The sequence below is a fragment of the Panicum virgatum genome, chromosome 7N (genome assembly GCF_016808335.1).
Source record: "Panicum virgatum strain AP13 chromosome 7N, P.virgatum_v5, whole genome shotgun sequence".
Taxonomy (NCBI): Eukaryota; Viridiplantae; Streptophyta; class Magnoliopsida; order Poales; family Poaceae; genus Panicum; species Panicum virgatum.
The window spans coordinates 49461030-49481161 of NC_053151.1; the positions used below are offsets into that span (position 1 = coordinate 49461030).

Here is a 20132-nt window from a genome sequence, read left to right on the forward strand (position 1 = left end):
CAGCAGCAGGAGGAGGAGGAGGATACGACAGGGTGTCGGGAGATCTCGGAGCTGGCCTGCAATGCATCTTCCTGTGCTGCGCTGCGGGGGCAGGGATCACCACAGCACCCTACTCCATCTCTACCATACCCACTGCGTCATCATTCTCTACCGGATCAGATCACACACTTGATACGAAATCTACACAGATCAACGGACTTCATCGGGGCGGGTATCCAAACCCAGAAACCTCTAGGGTCACTTCAAAATCGATCCGAATTGTGTAAAAACAAATCGTAGTAAAGCAGCAGCTCCGCGGAATCCATTCCAAACGCACGCTGCGAAAAAGAAACTACTCCAGTGTCTCTCGAATCCGAGGAGATGTGCTAGGAATCAGCTGGAGTGGGTTACTCCACAGGTCACCTATAAAGGGGGCCAGTCTATCGGCGGCATGAAAAGCCACGCAGGATACGGGCCCCAGGCACGCAAATCGCACCGAAAAGCCACACCAGTAGGAGTACTAGCAGGGGCAAAGGCGCCAAACCGCCGGGAAGAGAAAAAGGAGAAAATAGGAGGAGATCCGGGGCGGGCGTATCCGCGTATGCGTACGTGGGGGGTGGCAGGCGTCGAAAGCGAGAGGCGAGGCAGGGAAATCCCGCCCGGATGCGGATCGCCGCGCGGGCCCCGCGGATCCGCGCCCGGATCGGCCTGGCCTGCGGGCCCGGGGTGGGGTGGGTTTACTCGACCCGCGCGCCTCGGAGCCCCCTTGAGATCTCGCAGGATTTCCCTTCCCACGCATTAATTCCTGCTGCTGCTTTGCTGGTAACCGCTGCCGAGTCGCCTCCCCCCCTGCCTTTCCACACCACACCTGTATATATACGCGCGCCGCGGCTCCGCCTCTCGTCGCAGCCGGCCGGACTTGTTCTTCTTCTTCTTCCTGTTCGTTCCTTCACAAGGCGGAGAGCTCCTTCCTTTGATCGATCCCCCGCTGCAATCCGAATCCCATCGCAGAGCAGGAGCGACAGGAGGTCCGTCGACCCGTGGTGTTCGGTTGGAGATTTGACTGTCGCTGCTGCAATGGCCGCCGCCGCTCCATGTCTGGCGCCGGTGCCGTCCCCGTCCCAGTCCCCTGCCACGTCGCCGACGGCCGCGTCGCCCAAGGCCGGCGACAGGAAGGTGGTGCCGCTGACGGCGGCCGACGAGGTGGAGCTGGAGGAGAAGCACGTGCTGGCGGTCGACGACAGCTCCGTCGACCGGGCCGTCATCGCCAAGATACTACGCAGCTCCAAGTACAGAGGTAAACATCAATCCATCTGCGAGAAAATAAAATCCTTCATTCTTGGTCGATGAGGCATCGGCTCCGCAAACGCGAATTGGAAGCCTAAATTTATTTTGTTCTTGAACCCGTGTGCAGTGACCACGGTCGATTCGGCGACGAGGGCGCTGGAGCTGCTTGCACTGGGCCTGCTGCCGGACGTGAACATGATCATCACGGACTACTGGATGCCCGGCATGACCGGGTACGAGCTCCTCAAGCACGTCAAGGAGTCGTCCAAGCTCAAGGAGATCCCGGTGGTGATCATGTCGTCGGAGAACGTGCCCAACCGGATCAGCCGGTGCCTGGAGGAGGGCGCCGAGGACTTCCTCCTCAAGCCCGTCCGCCCCTCCGACGTCTCCCGGCTCTGCAGCCGGATCCGATGATCGGCCCCCCGGCGGAGTCCGCTAGGACTGATAATTTACGCTTAGGAAACCATTTTTTGCTGTTTCTTTTCCCCATTTTTTGGACATAGATGACAGATCTGCTGATGCTGCTTGCCTCAAACAAGAAGCTAACATTTGGGGCCTAGGGAGACTAGAAGGTTAGGAGTGGGGGATCGAACAGAGCATTTGTGCTTTGCTTTGCGTGCGCCATCGTGTGACCCGCTGCTGCAAAAGAGAAGATGCCAAAAGCGAAAAGGAGCAGAGTTCCTCTGAGATGCTGTTCTGTTCAGAGAAACCTCTCAACCTGTTGATTGAAAAAAAAAAAGAAAAATTGGCATCAGGGCAGGGCAACCCTGTTAACCTTTCCATGATCGGAGCTTTTCACACCAGTTTTCCAGGATTAGCAGTTACTAATTCTGCCCACTTCTCATTTCTTGGTAACCCACATGGCTGATTCCTCTTCATCTGTCTGTCCATGATTGATTGATAGCTAATCAATAACGCAGATGGTTGGGCTCTGCCATAGCATGATTTGTGTATTCATTTCTGTCACGCCCCGGGCAGTATTATTGCATGGTCTCCTTGTGCTGGCTGTGGGGGGAATCAAATCGGCAAGGAGATTATTATTCCTGTTCGTGCTTGTGCGTATCGTATCGGCAAAGTACTCCTAGTATATAGTATTATGCTACAACCGCTGCTGGCTGTCGTAGGTGAGCTGTTGGTGTGTGCAAAGAAAATGAAAAGTCCAAGGAAGGAATAGGAGGATATTGCTAGTAAAGACAGTGGAAGGATCTCTTCAAAGATTTGCTTCGCTGGAAGAGGATTCTACAAAAGGTACCCTGCACTGCACAAGTGTGCGTGGCCCTGCCCCCTGCTCCGGATGGATGTGCTTGGTTGGAGCGTAACGTTTCGTTTCCTGCCTGCTGCCCGGAACCTACTGTAGGGAAACGGGTAGGCTACGCTAGCATCACTACCGCATAAACCCAAGATACTTGCGAGTAGAAGATCATAGATCGTTACCACTAGACGCGCAGCGCAGCGGAAGAAGTCGCGCGTCGATATAGAGGAAGTAGTCGATCACGTCCCACGAACCGAGCTCCTCGTACTTGATCCCAGCAGCCGATCAGCGCAGCAGTCGCAGCAGCGCCTCCACGGAGTCCACACGTACGGGGATGAAACGCCGGGCGTCGGTGTGCTAGCACCGCACGCACGACAAGGGCGGCGGCCGAGAGAGAGGGAGGGGCGGCTCAGGTCATCGCCCCCCTAGCCCCTCCCTCATATATATAGGGCGTACTAATGGGCTTCTATCTCATAGGCCCATTAGTAACCCTAATCCCTCTTGGATCAATATCCACTTGGGCCTTTAAACCGTATTGTGATGATGGGCTCTTGGGCATATCACCAACAATCTCCCACTTGCACTAGAGACAATCATACATACAAGCTTTCCAACATTCCAAACCCCTTAAGTGTGTGACCCGTTAGGTTCATGTGTAGGTGGTCGTGATCGGAAATCATTTCCGAATCACAAGTCAATAGCGGCACCTAGCAGGGCATAGTGACTCACAAATACACATAAAGATCATATCGGCCGAACCATAGATATACTCATACACCGATCACTTTGTCACACGATACCAGTCAAGCTCAAAGCGAGATGCGTGCCACCTTTGTGATAGCTCGACCATTCTCTCGATCTAATAGTGGATTCTATTCATAACTAACCTTTAGTCATCATGATTAACTCTTTAATCACTTTGGCATGGCCATGCACTTTCAAATCCAACTATCTCGAGGGGCCCAGAGATATCTCTCCCGTTATCTAGGAGGGGCAAATTCCATCTTGATCCGCTCACATCCCATTCCATGTTTCATGACATACCTGTAAGCTGCTTTTGTAACTACCCAGTCACGGAGTAGCGTTTAGCAGCCCCAAGATGCACCACTACACACAGTGAGAAACAATGGCGATCTCAGGTCTAAGGATTCAGTAGGTATAACACTCAAGAACAACTGATGGCACATACAAAATAACAATCCCAACATTGTTTTGGAGTGGGTCAATCCAACACCATGTTCACCAACATGTGTCCACATCATTAATCCGATATCTCCATATCCATGATCCGTGAAACATGATCATCAATTAATGCATGTGCTAGTCTCAACGTCGTTGTTGTCCCACACAACGACATAAACTAGGGATAATTTAGAATCATATCATTTTCAACAAAGAGTTTCACAAACAAGTCACATACTTGATAATCAATGTAAAATAATCATCCATGGAACAAATAACAATTATTTATCATTACATAAACATACTCATGACACAAAATCTCCCACGCACACTAGAATCACTGATGTAAGTATCTAATACCCATAGATCTCATGTGCGCCTCATGCTTTGATTGTGGGAGAGGCTTCGTCAACGGATCAGCAACGTTTGAATCCGTGTGCACCTTGCAAACCTTCACATCACCTCTCTCAACAAAGTTACGGATGAGGTGATACTTTCGCAGTATATGTCTGGACTTCTTAGTTGTTCTAGGCTCCTTTGCTAGTGCAACGGCACCACTATTATCACAATAGAGGTCCACTGGACTGGACGCACTAGGAACAACACCCAAGTCAGAAACAAACTTTCTGATCTAAACAGCTTCTTTTGCAGCTTCGGAAGCTGCAATATACTCGGCCTCTGTCGTCGAATCAGCCACCGTATCTTGCTTGGAACTCTTCCAGCTCACTGCCCCACCATTGAGGCAGAAAACAAAACCGGATTGCGATTTGGAGTCATCTTTGTCTGTTTGAAAACTAGCATCGGTGTAACCCTTTATAAGGAGCTCATCTTCGCCTCCAAATATTAGGAACATATCCTTAGTTCTTCTTAAGTACTTAAGGATACTCTTTACAATTGTCCAGTGAGATTCACCGAAATCTGACTGATACCTGCTCGTAACACTTAGAGCAAAGGAAACATCTGGGCGCGTGCAAAGCATAGCATACATGATCGACCCTATGGCTGAAGCATAAGGAATCGTACTCATCCTCTTTTGCTCATCAGGTGTCGTAGCACACTGACTCTTGCTTAGAGTAATGCCATGTGACATTGGCAAGAAACCTTTCTTGGAATCTTGCATATTGAACCGATTCAGTATCTTGTCAATGTACGTGTCTTGGCTCAATCCAATTAGCCTTTTTGATCTATCTCTATAGATCCTAATACCCAGAATATAAGCCGCCTCTCCTAAATCCTTCATCGAAAAACTCTTTTTCAATGAGGTTTTAACGGCTTCAAGCATTGGAATATCATTTCCGATCAGTAATATGTCATCCACATATAGGACCAGAAACACAAGTGCGCTCCCACTAGCCTTTTTGTAAACACAAGGCTCATCTTCATTCTTGATGAAGCCAAACCCTTTGACTACTTCATCAAAATGAATATTCCAACTCCGAGATGCTTGCTTCAATCCATAGATGGACCTCTGAAGCTTACATATTTTCCCAGCATTTTTAGGATCGACAAAACCTTCAGGCTGTGTCATATACACATCCTCACTTAGATGTCCATTAAGGAAAGCGGTTTTGACATCCATTTGCCATATCTCATAGTCATAATATGCGGCAATTGTTAGGAGAATCCGAACAGACTTTAGCATTGCGACGGGCGAAAAGGTTTCCTCATAGTCAACACCTTGAATTTGTCGGAAACCTTTCGCCACTAATCGTGCCTTATAGATGTGAACATTTCCATTCATGTCTAATTTTTTCTTAAAAATCCACTTACAGTCGACAGGTCTTACACTGTCAATCTGATCGACCAAGTTCCAAACTTGATTATCATGCATGGATTTTAACTCGGATTCCATGGCTTCAAGCCATTTGTCGGAGTCGGGTCCCATCATTGCTTCTTTGTAGGTCAAGGGCTCATCATTTTCCATCAATAATACATGGCGCTCCTCCGTAATAAGGAGGTTGAGCTTGTCAGTAGCGCGACGTGCCCTTATAGACCTTCGTGGGGCTGGTGCCTCAACTACGGGTTGTGCAACATCTTGCACATCCCGTGGATCTTCAGTGGGTGCTGAAACAGTTTTGGGTGTTTCCTGAATTTCTTCAAGTTGCACCTTGCTCCCACTAAATCCTTTTGAGAGAAACTCCTTTTCTAAGAAAACACCATTGCGAGCGACAAACACTTTGCCTTCCGCCTTATTTTAAAAATAATATCCTTTGGTTTCCCTAGGATACCCCACAAAGAAATATTTGTCTGACTTTGGAGTGAGCTTATCTGACATCAAACGTTTGACATAAGCCTCACATCCCCAAACTTTGAGAAAAGATAATCCGGGATGCTTCCCAGTCCATATCTCATATGGTGTCTTCTCAACAGACTTACTTGGAACCCTATTCAGTGTGAACGCAGCAGTTTCAAGAGCATAACCCCAAAATGACAATGGAAGATCAGCTTGGCTCATCATGGACCTAACCATGTCCAACAAGGTTCGGTTCCTCCGTTCGGATACCCCATTCCATTGAGGCGTTCCGGGCGGAGTTAGCTGCGGAATAATTCCACATTGCTTCAAATGATCACCAAATTCAAGGCTCAAATATTCTCCTCCACGATCAGATCGCAGAAATTTAATTGTCTTGCCTAATTGATTTTGTACTTCATTCTGAAATTCTTTGAACTTTTCAAACGATTCAGACTTGTGCCTCATTAAGTAGATATAGCCATATCTACTAAAGTCATCAGTGAAAGTAATGAAGTACTGAAAACCACCTCTGGCTATTGAGCTCATTGGTCCACATACATCGGTATGTACAAGTCCCAACAAGTCACTCGCCCTCTCACTCTGACCAGTGAAAGGCGCTTTGGTCATCTTTCCAAGCAAACAAGACTCACATGTGTCAAATGATTCAAAATCAAATGAGCTTAACAATCCATCTTTATGGAGTTGTTCAATGCGCTTCTCATTTATATGACCTAAGCGACAATGCCAAATAAAAGTGGGATTCAAATCATTTGGTTTAAGCCTCTTAGTATTAATGTTACAGACAGATTTATCCTCAAGATCAAGAACATATAATCCATTCACCAATGGACAATGAGCATAAAAAATACCATTGCAAAAGATAGAACAACGTTTGTTCTCAATTACAATCTTAAAATCACCAACTTCTTCCAAACATGAAGAAGAAATAATGTTCTTGCTCAAAGCAGGAATGCAATAACAATTATTTAATTCCAAAACTAATCTGGAGGGTAGAGACAAGTGGTAGGTGCCGACCGCCAACACCGCAACCTTTGCGCCATTGCCGACCCGAACGTCCAACTCGCCTCTTGCAAATCTTCTAGTCTCACTTAGACCCTGCAACGATTTGCAAGTGTGAATCATCGATCCAGTATCAAATACCCATGATTCACTAGAAGATAATGCAATATTTATTTCTATAACATTTATACCTGAAGTGGAAGTCTCACTTCCCTTCTTCTTCTTCCTTTCTTCCAAGTACTTCTTGCAGTTCCTAGACCAATGTCCCTTTTCATGACAGTGGAAGCATTCATCTTCAGAAGTAGGGCCAGATTTGGCCTTAGGTGCTGGCTTTAGCTTAGAGCCCGAGGACTCACCACCGGAACTCTTTTCCTTGCCTTTACCTTTGGGATTAGGAGGCGTCCAACGCTTCCTCTTTTTGTTCCCCTTCTGAATCATCATCACATGATTGGGATTCTTCTTAATGCTCTCCTCTGCTGTTTTTAGCATCCCATGCAACTCACTCAATGTTTTATCCAAGCCATTCATATGAAAGTTCATGATAAAAGGCTCATAGCTCGCCGGGAGCGACTGGAGAATAACATCAGTAGCCAAGTCTTGGTGAAGTTCAGAACCAAGTCTATCCAAAATCTCAATGTAACCAATCATTTTGATCACACGAGGACTGACTGGGCTACCTTCTGCCAGCTTGCACGCAAACAAGGACTTTGAGATATGGAACCTCTCAGTCCTGGCTTGGTTCTGAAACATCCCACGCAGCCCCTCGATCATGGTATGAGCATCTGCATGCTCATACTGCTTCTGCAGATCAGGGGACATGGTGGCGAGCATCAGACAGCTGACATCAAGTGAGTCATTGCAGTGCTTCTCATAAGCTCTGCGATCAGCAGCAGTTGCATTGTCAGGGAGATCATCAGGATATGGCTGCTCAAGAACATACTCATTTTTCTCTTGTCTGAGAACAATTCTCAGATTGCGGTACCAATCAATAAAGTTTGTTCCATTCAACTTTTCTTTCTCAAGAACAGAACGCAAATTGAAAGCGGAATTGTTACTGGCAGACATGATCTACAACATTAAAGTAAAGCAAGATTTCAGCACTAAGTTTATGTAAAGACTTTCATTAACTGATTTAACAAAAGACAACCTACTATATCAAAGTCATCTTCCCTCTAATGACATATAGTAGTTCAAGATCCATAATCACTAAAATTCTAGTGAGCTTTAGCATCACGGCTAGAAAAGTAGTGATACAGATAAGTAACAAATTACTAATCACATCTCTATGCGACTCTTGTTTGTTGGGTGGCATCCAATGCCCCGGCCCCAACCCTATGCCTTAAAGCCCAAAACTGTTTTGATAGCTTTGCTGAGTAAACCAATACTATGCTTGTGAATGTCCGACATCCACCCTATACAAAAGTGATAGCTGAGGGTACTCTACTTTGGTAAACCTACCACACAACGATCAAAATTTATAGGTGCAGCTATTGGTAAAAGGCATCAAAAACTCAAACTTTTCTGAGGGAAGCTATTCTATCATGATTAAAGCATCCACCATATGTAAAAGCATGAAAGAATAGTATGACAGGAAAATAAACATCACAGGCATATAATCATATTATATTGGGAATAGTATGGCCTCTTGCATCACAATGGGCTCCATCGCCATGGCTCCAAGGTGACCTCCATTGTCATCCGTCCTGTCTTGTGGTGATCATCATCGCCATCATGATTGAAACCTCCATGAAAAGATACTAAGCTACTACATCTAATAGCTAGTGAAATAATTACATGAGGATTCAAACATCACAAGTCGACACGCAGGTCGTTATACAATAATGGTGCAACCTCAACCCGGTTGTGTTAACTTGCGACACGCAGGCCGCACAAATCATCACATAGATCATCACATGACATTGAGGCCATACCATTCACATCACACGCTGCAAAAACAAGTTAGGCGTACGACGTGTTCTACCAAAGTAGCGCTTGGGAAGCCGCTACAGCGAGAAAGCAACGGCGGTCCCGCTGGTCGGTCAGCGGGCGGGGGGTCGAGGGGGGAGCCGCCCTGAAAACCTCACGGAATTACACAGATCGCATCTATGGAATCCCTATGAAAATCTCATCAGAGTGATCGCATCACCTCAAATCCGAGCCATTCATAATGCCTCAATTTTCACTAGGTCAATCACCTTGACCGTGCAAACTTTGCACTTGAGAAGACTGCATCTACACATGACCTTGATCTGTTGGTTCAATCTGCTGACTATGCACACAGTTAGTCCCGATGGTGATTCCAGCCGGTAGGGACATGTCGTATGCATAACAGAAAAAGAACACAAACTAATCTTTTGTCACATGCCGCGCAATCAACTCGCTCCGGTTTTAACCCCTTATGACCAATTGATCTAATCAAACCGTGCAAAAGTAATAGATCCAATCTACTACAACAACATATCACCTATATGCAAAAGATCCAGACCAAAAACTACGCAAGATGGCTCTGGTACCACTGTAGGGAAACGGGTAGGCTACGCTAGCATCACTACCGCATAAACCTAAGATACTTGCGAGTAGAAGATCATAGATCGTTACCACTAGACGTGCAGCGCAGCGGAAGAAGTCGCGCGTCGATGTAGAGGAAGTAGTCGATCACGTCCCACGAACCGAGCTCCTCGTACTTGATCCCAGCAGCCGATCAGCGCAGCAGTCGCAGCAGCGCCTCCACAGAGTTCACACGTACGGGGATGAAATGCCGGGCGTCGGTGTGCTAGCACCGCACGCACGGCAAGGGCGGCGGCCGAGAGAGAGGGAGGGGCGGCGGCTAGGGAGGTGACGCGGCTCAGGTCATCGCCCCCCTAGCCCCTCCCTCATATATATAGGGCGTACTAATGGGCTTTTATCTCATATGCTCATTAGTAACCCTAATCCCTCTTGGATCAATATCCACTTGGGCCTTTAAACCGTATTGTGATGATGAGCTCTTGGGCATATCACCCACACCTACAGGATCGCGAGAGGATCCGCCTGATTGACAGATCGGTGTGCGCGTGTTAGGCCAGGCCAGGCAAGAGGAAGGGTTTCGTCGTCCATCTGAAAATTCTGAAGGTATTGTGTCCTAGCAGAATAGAAACGTCAGAGCTTGGAGAGCCACCGGCCAGGGTTGTTGATGAGGGAAAAGTCCACGGCGAATCCTTTGTCTTTTTTTTAAGCAAAATATTTATATATGTGAGTTTGACTTGATTTTGCTTCGAATTGTTTACGGGTCGCTGCGATTGATCATGCTCAAACATTTCATTTCACGTATTAAGGCCGTGTTTAGATGGTGTAAACGCAAAACACAAAATTTTTATAAATCGCTTGCATGATGTACTAAATGTAGTCGAAAAATAAATCGCATTATACAAATGGATTGTAAATCGCAAAATGAATCTAATAAGCCTAATTAGGACGTGATTAGACACTAAATTTCTACATTAATGCTATAGTAAATATGCTCTAATGATGGATTCATTAGGCTCATTAGTTTCGTCTCGCGATTTACAGACGAGTTCTGTAATTATTTTTATGATTAATCTATGTTTAGTATTTCAAATGTAGAAAAATACTCTTTCAAAAATTTCAGAGGAGGCAACTAAACACAGCCTCGGGCTGGACCCTTTGGTACTCCAGTAGTCAAAGGCATCGATTGTATCACCCTATCTCCGTTTGATTCGCATCATTCCGACCGAATCGAAATTCCTATCTTTTCTACTACAACAAGATGATGCCAACGGACAAACGGCAGCCTGGGTCTACTTGGCCTGATCGGGCGTGTACAGTAGCCAGCCGTCGACCAGGCTCGCTTTGAGTGCGCTTGAGAGAACGAATCGGATTGTACTCTTGAAATCTCGAGGGAAAAAAATCCAAAAACTTGTATACTGTATGAAAGAGATGGAAACAAAAGCCTCTTTGAAACACCTCCTTTTTCTGAAGTTCTGAACCGTGCTGGAACTGAACTGTTTCTGGCAGAATTTGTGTGAATTTGATGAATTATTTGTGGCAGAAATAGTGTGAACTCTCTTCGTCCCCTTGACTCCACAAGGGCCTCGTTTGGTTCGCGCTAGGATTTTAGCGTGCTATGAATAGTGACATTTTGATCGCTAATTATGGTGTCAAACAAAGACAGTTTACAAAACCAACTCCAGTACCCCGCGCTAATGACCTTGAAGAATCTAATAAAGCCTTTGACCGCGCAATTAGAGGATGGTTACTGTAGTATCATTGTAGCCAATTATCGATTAATTACCGTCATTAGATTCGTCGCGAAAAATTACACCCATCTCTAAAAAAATTTACAAATATACTTCATATAGTACTTCATGCATGCGAGATTTTATTTTCGAAAAACGTGCGCGCTATTTTTTTAAATGACGAACAAGGCCCGCAGCTCCAGCACTGACACGCTGCGTGTCATTTCTGGACCAACAGAGTGGACTGTAAGCAAGCGCAGGTAGCACGGGAGTACAGCCCTAACAGCAGGATCCTGGAGTGCGAGGAGATCGCACGAATGGATGCCCATTCCAAAGAGCAAAGGGCAAGGCACGTAGAGCGCACGGCGACTGCTGGCGAGGCGTGCATGCAACGCAAGCGGCCTCGTCTGGCGCATCCGTCCGTTGCTTCGTTGCCTCTCCAACCTCCTGGCCCGTACCGTGTCAGCCCCACATGCCGCGGCCCACGGCACATGCCGGTCATGGCTTGGGTCGCTTCCTGTGCAATTTCTTCCAGAGGCGGTCCTTCCGATTTCCACAGCTCGAGATCTTCTATCTGCACGAACAGAAATCTGGTAGTACGAGTGAGGACGAGGGTTCGCTTGGACGGTTGCCTTTTTTCCTTCTAGTCTATACACTGAGATGTCGTCCTCGAATTGCATGGAGGAAAATTTTTGTATATATACAAATCCCAGGCAGAACATAAAATCGGGTGACGAGGCTGCGCTGAAGGCGAAAGGGAATAATGAGCGACGGAGGGGCATGGGACAAACCAAACCTGCACGTCAGCATCCGCCGGATCGCCCCCATCCCAACCCCGGTGGGCAGCTTCAGCTTCACGAGGGAAACGTGGGAGCCCGGCTCCGGTTTGTTGGTTGGTTTTGATCGCCGGGCGGGGATTCTCCCCCGGGGTCCACCGGATAGCGGGGTCCTGGTCTGGCGTTGGTGAACCGGGCTCATATGACGCCAACCGCCGATCACAGTGGCCTCAACAGTTGCGTCGTGACTGGTCTGGGATGGCTTGGCTGGCGCGCCGGATCCGGCCGGCCCCCGCGTGGCGCCCGGGCCCCTGCAATATTTGCGATCTTCCTGACCGGGCCCCGAGAATCTGCGGGCGCAGGTGGAGCGGTCGACACTGTTCGAGGTCCGTACGAGCTGCGACCAGTGGCAATTGGGAGGTGTTCGTGTGCAGACGTGCAGGGGTAAGTGGTAACTGGGGGCGTTACTTGCCAATGGCAGGCGTCGTTACACGCGTGTTTGAACTCTGAAGCCCGTTGCTGCTGGCCCATCCGTCGCTGTAGAGAGGGAAACGATATTCCACCGCCGGATCGGCAGAAGATCGAGACGGTCTTGCAGTCTTCTGGAGCTCGGACCGCCGGTGCCGCCGAGGGTTTGAACAAGAACAACCGTGTGACCGCGGTCGGGCGAACGGGAGGGGGTCCCAGTCCCAGGCCCGTGCTCGGACCATCGCGACAGCGCCTGGTCTGATCCCTGTCTGAACGGATGCAAGTCCCGCCGCGGATCCCCCATGATTCGCTTTGATTTCTCGAATCGAATCCTGGGGGCGTGCTTTTGGCGCAGGAACGAGACCGGGGGAGATGCGAATGCGATGGCGATGCGTGGCGTGGTACACTGGTACTAGAACGTCGCCCCCCTCCCTGGTCAAGTCGTCCGTCCCGGATCCCCGATGGATGGGGTGCCGATTGCCACGTCGTTTTCTGCAGCCCCGGTCTGATCGACGAGACACGGCTAGCGGTGTGGTGTGTGTCAAGTTTCAGAAACTCTACCAGGCAGGATCCAAATTTTCTGTCACATCACAGGATGGCTCCGTGCAGCTAATTGGTAGACAAGTAGTACACGTGTACGTACCGGCTGATGTAACGATAGCTGACAGGGCACTGCTCGTCTTTAAGAAATGGCTACTGCTGCAATTTGATTTCGTAGGATCCAAGAGTTGGTGCCAAGTCTAGGAGCAAATCTTACGAGTTGCGGGACAAAGAGATCCCAAATGAGGGACGATCTGACTTTATGGTAGTTGAAAACATCAACCTCTACTAGTACGTCAGATCCAACAGCGCGGCGGCTCAAATAGTCAAATGTGCGTCCTAGTGCCCCAATAAAGCAGTTGCATGTACGACAACCGAAACAGCCAGAACAGTTTGGTACGAAAGCGAAGCATATGGGATAAGACGTGATGCAAAAGAAGGGCTATACAAAGCGTTAGTAGAGTCAGCACTCATACCGGCCATATAATTTAAAGTCGCTACCAAATTACTATGGCCGAACAGGATGGTCCTTGCCCATTAAGACCTTATAACGCAGGTGCTCCCGCTCCACCTCACACGGTGGCTGCCAAGCTCAAACAGCCAGATCACATGTGGTCTTGTAATTGTCTATAGCTGCCAATCGATTGCAGATAGTCCCAGCTTCTCTAGGATCTGATTTGTTTTGGAGAAGTGCCTGGGAATCATGAAATCATAGTAGCACAAGACAACGTATTAAAGGATAATCGCAGCAAAAGCTAGCACGCGTAAACAGGGTTGATATGCTGAGGAGATCATATCGAGGTTCCATGTATCAGGCCTGAGCCAATGCACACGCGGCAGTAGCCATTAACGCAAGTAAGCGAAAAGGCAAAAGTAACATCAAGTTGGCAAAAAAAAAAAAACAAGACAGGACATGACGCCCAAAAAGAACGGACCAGCAATTGCATTACATGCGGTGATGGTGGAATTAGATGTTTTTCATGGGAAAGATCATTATCAACCCACTGAAACTTAGCAGTAGCACAGAGCCACAGACCCTAGCCGTCTGTGGGCATCTCAAATAAGCATATGGTGAAGTGGTGAAGAAACAAGTCATTCAATACCATAATGATAGGAGCCTTTATTAATTTTTCTATCAAAGTATGGCCCCAACAAACATGAATCCTGACATCCTTCACCTTTCTCTACTTCTTTAATCTGTTTTATTTGTTTATCTTGGGGTGAAGATGAGTCTTTTCTAGGGAACAGTATAGAAGAAAGCTATTTAGAGAGAAGAAACATACCTGCATCCAAAGAAACCTCGGTTTGCAGACAGGCCTGAGGGGTGAGCTGATTTCAAAATGTGGTGTTTTGTTCCGTCAATCAATCTGCAAAATAGCATAAAAATGGACCATGTAAACCCCATCGCCATATTACCTGGTGTTGGAACTTGAGTTAAAGTCTTTCAGATGTAAAATAAAATAAGCCTTTACCTTGTCTTTGATTGAGCAGAATTTCCCCAAAGAAGAAAGACTAGCCCTGATTTCTTTTGTGATATGGTCTTAATAACAGCATCAGTAAACTCCTCCCATCCTTTCTTGGCATGTGAGTTTGCTTGATGCTCCCTCACTGGTAAGACAAGATTTCACAAGCTAGTATCAGTGTAACACGAAAGATATAACCCACAAACACAGAAATAACAAATAGGAGTATGATTTTGACGGAAACTAGAAGGAATAGAGAAAAAAAAAATAAGAGCACAAAACTGCCTCAAAGTTATGCTATGATAAAGCGTGCAAAATATCATTGGCCAAATTCCAAAATACAGACTGCGTCAATGGCATGCAGCCAATGGCCTTGTCATTCTCACCGCTCAATGGCCCTTGGGCAACATAACTACGTAAGGCTTGATGAGTAATATGTTGGCAACCTCTTTTAACGTTGGGTTACACTAAAACATCACTTGCACTTTTATACAAGGGCTGAAGGATTACAAGTTTACAAGGAATAGGCAGATAGCATGACTGAACTTGGAAATATATTGGCCGTGTAAAGTTGAGCTATCAAGGTTGTTGTTATATTATGTAATGCTTTCAGCAGGAGGGTCCTTAAAAGGAGAAATGTGGTTATGTACATGCACACTGGGTCCATAGAGTGAATTAATTTACACAAAAGAAATAACTTGAGATCACAGAAAATCAACAGGTAGCAATGTGGCAGGAGCTTCTTGCAAAGATAAGAAAATTTCTAACCCTATGTTCAGAAATTTAAACTTGTACTGAACATGCTACATTCTGCTTTATTTCTATATAATGGGGCAGGGGCCATGTGGCCTTTCCTTCTAAAAAAAAGATAAGAAAATTTCTAACCCTATGTTTAGGAGTCAGAACTGTCAAAGGCTCAATCAGATGAGCTGCAATAGTTTGAATCAACTAAATACAGCTGCAACTAGAAGCAGCGGACCATATGGGCCTATAGTATTATGGGCTTTAACAGAATAAAGTGAAGCAAACTTAAGTATATAATGGGGCAGGGGCCATGTGGCCTTTCCTTCTAAAAAAAAGATAAGAAAATTTCTAACCCTATGTTTAGGAGTCAGAACTGTCAAAGGCTCAATCAGATGAGCTGGAATAGTTTGAATCAACTAAATACAGCTGCAACTAGAAGCAGCGGACCATATGGGCCTATAGTATTATGGGTTTAACAGAATAAAGTGAAGCAAACTTAAGTAGAACAACAACATAAATGTAGTCATAAAACAATTCACACTAACACAGTTTGGTTAAGATTGCAGATAGAAAAGAACCGGGGGGGGGGGATCTTTCTGTTCTCATGGAGAAAACAATCATACCAGTTAGTACAGTATTGAGCATAAGAACACCCTGCAAAACAGAATTTTTTTTGTCCAAATCAGTGAATATCTCCAGAGGCAAGAATGAGAAAAACTATATTGCCATGTGAGGAATTTTTGTAATAGAATGTTATTCAATGAGCTAAAGGAGTAGCATCATCACCATTTGTTTTGACCCCTCACTTTAAAGTGAGGGATACAGACCATAGTCACAAAATTCCCGGGTCGAGGAACGGGGTCGAGGATCGATACTTTATAGAATTATGGTACGATGGGGGTATACCCGTTCGGAACAAGAATCCTAAATTTGGTACGTGACTCCATCGTTTATGGGTCGATGACCCCTGGGACGGTGCTTGGGGTCGAGGGTCACGTCCCCAACGTGATCGAGTTACTAGTCCCCAATTTTTCTTTCCTTTTGATTTTGGGACGAGACAAAAAAAAAAGTTCGTAATCACGCCCAGGTTACCTTTTATTTTGTACATGAGCTAATATTGTATTGCATGTGGCGGGAGAGTTTCCTCCATGTCCGTGAAAAAATTCCCTCCATGCGATTATAGTTGCAAATAAAAAATCCCTCCAACGTGATTCGCTGCGAATATACTAGTACTTTAAAAGGGAAGAAAATAAGAAAATAAGAATAAAAAAGCAGGCGTCGAACCCCCCCAACTCGAGCCAATCAGCCATGAAACCTACCGCTATACCAAGAAAAATTACACAGATCCAAAATCAAAATCAACAGACGGGCCACGCATCTGAGTCTGACCGACGATGGTTCCTGGTTCCTCTGCCTCTGCTTGCGCCTCTGCCGCCTGGCAACTTCGAGAAGAGTCGAGCGGGCCTGTGAGGACGGTGACGGCCCAACGGGAGGAGGTCGTCGGTGAGATCCGTCGTTCGTGCTTCGCAGCGAGAAGACGCCGGCGGGTCGCGTACTCGCGTGAGGTCGGCGGCGGGTGAACGACGGCCGCCGCTGGGACAGTGCCTGGAGCACCGCCGACTCTCCGCTGCCGGCTGCCCGCGTCTTCGTCGTCGCCGGGCTGCCGGAGTTGGAGGAGGCGACGCCATGTCCGTAAGCTCGTAAGTCATAACCTTCTCCATCGGCATCCCGTCTCGTCCCCCTCTCGAATCGTCCTTGCGTCAGTGGTGCGACGGCCCGTCAGATTTGGAGCTTGTCCCTTGATGAACCTGTGCGGCAATGGGACGGCGACCTGTCCAGAATCGGGACATCGATCCCTGTCGTTCCCGACCCCCGATTCGGGACGGCGTTCCGGGGTCACGGATCGAGGCGTCGACCCCGAATTCTGTGACTATGATACAGACATACAGTTTTAACCGCAACAGCCACTTTATTTTCTAATTTTTCTTATATAGTTCCTTTATATAAAATATGTCATAGTCTTCCGGATCCAGTTCCAATGAACACATAGTTATTGAGAACAAAATCAGGAAACTAATTCATTCCATGGAATCCATATCGCATAAAGCATGGATAAGAAGCATACAAAATTGTCAAGACTAGTTGGATTCAATAGGTAGTGAAAGATTGTAATGCCTTTCTCCTCATAAGTTGATGTCCCATAGGTCATGATATATCAAGCTCATATCCTCTTCTGTGACAAGAGTGAATATGAAATCAACTTACCTGCACAGCCCATCTTTCCAAATTTCCATGCGATGGCACAGTGCAACCTAGGTCTTTTTCCAGCTCTTTAAATATGTTACCTAAGCTGGAAGGTTTTTTTATCCCCTCTGGTACTGAGAAAGATAATCCCATGGCCTGACCAGGGCCATGATATGGATCCTGAAAAGTAGGCATGCTGCAATATGAGCATTGAGAAACAATAGCAGAAATGCATTTTGACCCTCACAGATGACATCTGGCTTATTTTGTAGATGAACCATAAGTCTGGCGCTAATAAGTCTGGTTTTGCTGTATTAATGCCAAGTAGATTAAAGTACAAAGGAACACATGATCTAGTCCAGAGCTTAATCAAACAAAAGCCGAACGGAAGGTGCAGCAATGTGACCTAGCACCAAGCAGGCTAGCAGCATGACAGGTTAACGAAATGCAGACATGGGCACTACGTCATTATGATATCTCAAACTGTGCAATAAATTCAAATGATGCAAAGACACAGGTAACGTAGGCTCAAATCATTAACACAGGACAGGGGCGAAGCCAGCCGAGTACGCCATCGGGGTCGGCTCCGTTAGGACAGCGGGGTCAAATACAGAGATCTACAGTAGTTTACATGGAATTTCACAAATTTCGTCGGGGTCGCCGGACCCCGATGAGCTAAGGCAGCTCCGCCACTGACACAGGAGGCAACAGATCTTATAACACAATGCAGTATACAAAGAACATAAGCAAACACAATAACGTTATCATGTCATCAAATTAGAAAATCGATGTCATAGTCTTTCATACCCAGTTCCAATGAACCCACACATTATCAGTGCAGGACTACTATATTAGACAAAATTCAGATAGCAATGCTTAAAGTGCTCGTGATATAAGGATACAGAGAAAATAGTAATACCTTGTACTCAATGTACCATTGCTTGTGAAAGCAAGCCAACAAAAACAAGTGTTGCCATATCATTCTAGAATAAATAGATCGGTAGTGTAACATAATTGATCATCCAAATAACCAATCGTGCATACATTCATAATTCCGTAACAAATTTGCCACAAATGATAAACATCGTACGGATAACTAAGAACTGACCACACCACAGCAAGTTCCTGCTGCTACGCACTACAAAATCAACATGATTCGCGTAGCTTATAACAGCTTAAAACTTAAGAGGCAGCTTCCTGGGTATGAAGGGTGATAGGGTCGGAGGCAGGGGTACCTGGCCAATGATGACAGCCTTGACGCGGTGGAACGGGGTGGTGTTGAGCGCGTGGAAGACGAGGTGCTGCGGCGGATAGACGGGCAGCGGGCCGTGCAGCCGCTCGTGGGTGACGAAGCGGCAGAGCTCGAGCGCGTAGGGCTTGCGCAGCTCCCCGTCCAGCGCCTCCACCCACGTCTCCTCCACGAGGAGCTCCTCCAGCTTCGCGGCGCCCCCCGACGCTAGACAAAACCCCGCAACCAGAACCGGATCAATAGCACGGCCGGCCAGATGGGCGGCGTGCGCGCCACTGGAACCCTAGAGCGGGGGAGACGGCGGCGGAGGCGCGGGGGCGTACCTTTGGCTCTGGACTCGGCGAGACGGAGGTTGCGGCGCGCGCGGGCGAGCGCGAGGTTGGTGTCGGCGCGGCGGCGCTGCTCCGGCGAGAGCGAGGAGGAGGAGGAGAGGGATGCGCTCGCCGCGGCGGGAGCGGCGGCGCGGAGGCGCTTGGCGGGGCGCACGAAGAAGTCGGCGATGGTTTTGGGCGCGGTCGGGGTGGGAGGGAACGGCGCCATTGGCTCCGGATTTGGAGAGATTTCGGGAGGCGGCGAGGGGGTTTTGCTCGGCAGCCGCAGCAGCTTGAGATTTTGTTGCGGGGGTTATCCAAACCGGTGGGAACCGGACCGGCCCGGTTTCGATTTGGGCCGGTATCAAATTGGTTCAAATTTAAAATTCAAATTTAAATTTAAAAAATAAAAAATTTCTAAAAAATACTTTAAGGTGCGACGAATTTAATGGTGTCAGATTTTCTCAAAAAATCATCCATTTAGTATAGTTTGCGGACATATAAAGTTAAATCAAAAAAGAAAAAAGAAAAAATGGGCCGGCCGGCCCATTAAAACCCACCGCATATGGCGACCGGTAAACCGATCAAACCGGCCAGTAAACCGGTCAAACCGGCCGATAAACCGGTCAAATCGGGAAACTATTTTTAAACTGTCGGATTTTTTGGTTAAAACACCGGTAACCGGTCAGACCGGACCGATAAACCGGTCGGTATACCGGTCGGAACCGGTTACACATGCGCTTTTGAATTTGAATTTGAATTCAATCGGTTTCCATCGATTTTCGATCAAACCGGTCCGATAAACCGCTACCGAAGGGCGGCGGTTTGACCGGACCGGTCTGTTTTGTAAACCTGGGCGGCACTAGTAGCAGTTCGACCGGAGGAAATGGGCGCGCGTCGCGAGGAAGCAGAGGGAGGCGGCGAAGGGCGCGCGGGGAGGTGGAATTGGCGCCACGGTCGGTCCCCGCCGCCGGTGGATTCGCGTCGCTAGCTCCCCCTCTGGCAGGCCAATCTGGAGGATTTGCCAGTCGTCGGGCTTGTTGCCCGCTTCTATCGTCGCGGGCCTCCGTTTCGGCCTATGCAGTGGCCCAAAAATATTATACAGTGGGTCCTGGGTAGCTCGAGCCGAAATGAAGTTTGGACCTGCTC

At 47.4% G+C, this 20132-nt stretch overlaps 2 protein-coding genes and 1 long non-coding RNA gene across 4 annotated transcripts; 1 reads left to right on the plus strand and 2 right to left on the minus strand.

Annotated features, from left to right (window-relative positions):
• Positions 1-826: 826 nt before the first annotated feature.
• On the plus strand, positions 827-2208 carry LOC120683206 (two-component response regulator ORR6-like). The gene is made up of 2 exons (XM_039965233.1): positions 827-1276; positions 1394-2208. Exons 1-2 carry the CDS (start codon positions 1057-1059, stop codon positions 1678-1680), a joined length of 507 nt encoding a protein of 168 aa, XP_039821167.1. The 5' UTR covers positions 827-1056; the 3' UTR covers positions 1681-2208.
• Positions 1966-10054, minus strand: LOC120683207. The gene is made up of 2 exons (XR_005678700.1): positions 9960-10054; positions 1966-2614 (listed from the first exon to the last, which is right to left on the minus strand). It is a non-coding gene; the product is annotated as an uncharacterized LOC120683207 (long non-coding RNA).
• A 3310-nt stretch (positions 10055-13364) lies between these two features.
• On the minus strand, positions 13365-19266 carry LOC120683132 (uracil-DNA glycosylase, mitochondrial-like). 2 transcript variants are annotated; one of them, XM_039965159.1, is made up of 7 exons: positions 18996-19264; positions 18659-18879; positions 17445-17603; positions 15803-15833; positions 14445-14580; positions 14256-14339; positions 13365-13666 (listed from the first exon to the last, which is right to left on the minus strand). In XM_039965159.1, exons 1-7 carry the CDS (start codon positions 19210-19212, stop codon positions 13600-13602), a joined length of 915 nt encoding a protein of 304 aa, XP_039821093.1. In that variant the 5' UTR covers positions 19213-19264; the 3' UTR covers positions 13365-13599. The 2 variants fall into 2 exon arrangements, with proteins under 2 accessions (XP_039821093.1, XP_039821094.1); XM_039965160.1 differs by lacking the exon at positions 17445-17603 and having other exon boundaries at positions 18996-19266.
• Between the last annotated feature and the right edge of the window lie 866 nt (positions 19267-20132).

What these genes read in the sequence shown, in the direction of transcription:
- LOC120683206 (XM_039965233.1), top strand. Translation starts at nt 1,057, where the DNA reads ATGGCCGCCGCCGCTCCATGTCTGGCGCCGGTGCCGTCCCCGTCCCAG. An exon ending in ACGCAGCTCCAAGTACAGAG is followed by an intron (nt 1,277 to 1,393) that starts GTAAACATCAAT and finishes ACCCGTGTGCAG; the next exon opens with TGACCACGGTCGATTCGGCG.
- LOC120683132 (XM_039965159.1), bottom strand. Translation starts at nt 19,212, where the DNA reads ATGGCGCCGTTCCCTCCCACCCCGACCGCGCCCAAAACCATCGCCGAC. An exon ending in CGCCGAGTCCAGAGCCAAAG is followed by an intron (nt 18,880 to 18,995) that starts GTACGCCCCCGC and finishes GGTTTTGTCTAG; the next exon opens with CGTCGGGGGGCGCCGCGAAG. An exon ending in TCTGCTCAATCAAAGACAAG is followed by an intron (nt 14,340 to 14,444) that starts GTAAAGGCTTAT and finishes GCTATTTTGCAG; the next exon opens with ATTGATTGACGGAACAAAAC.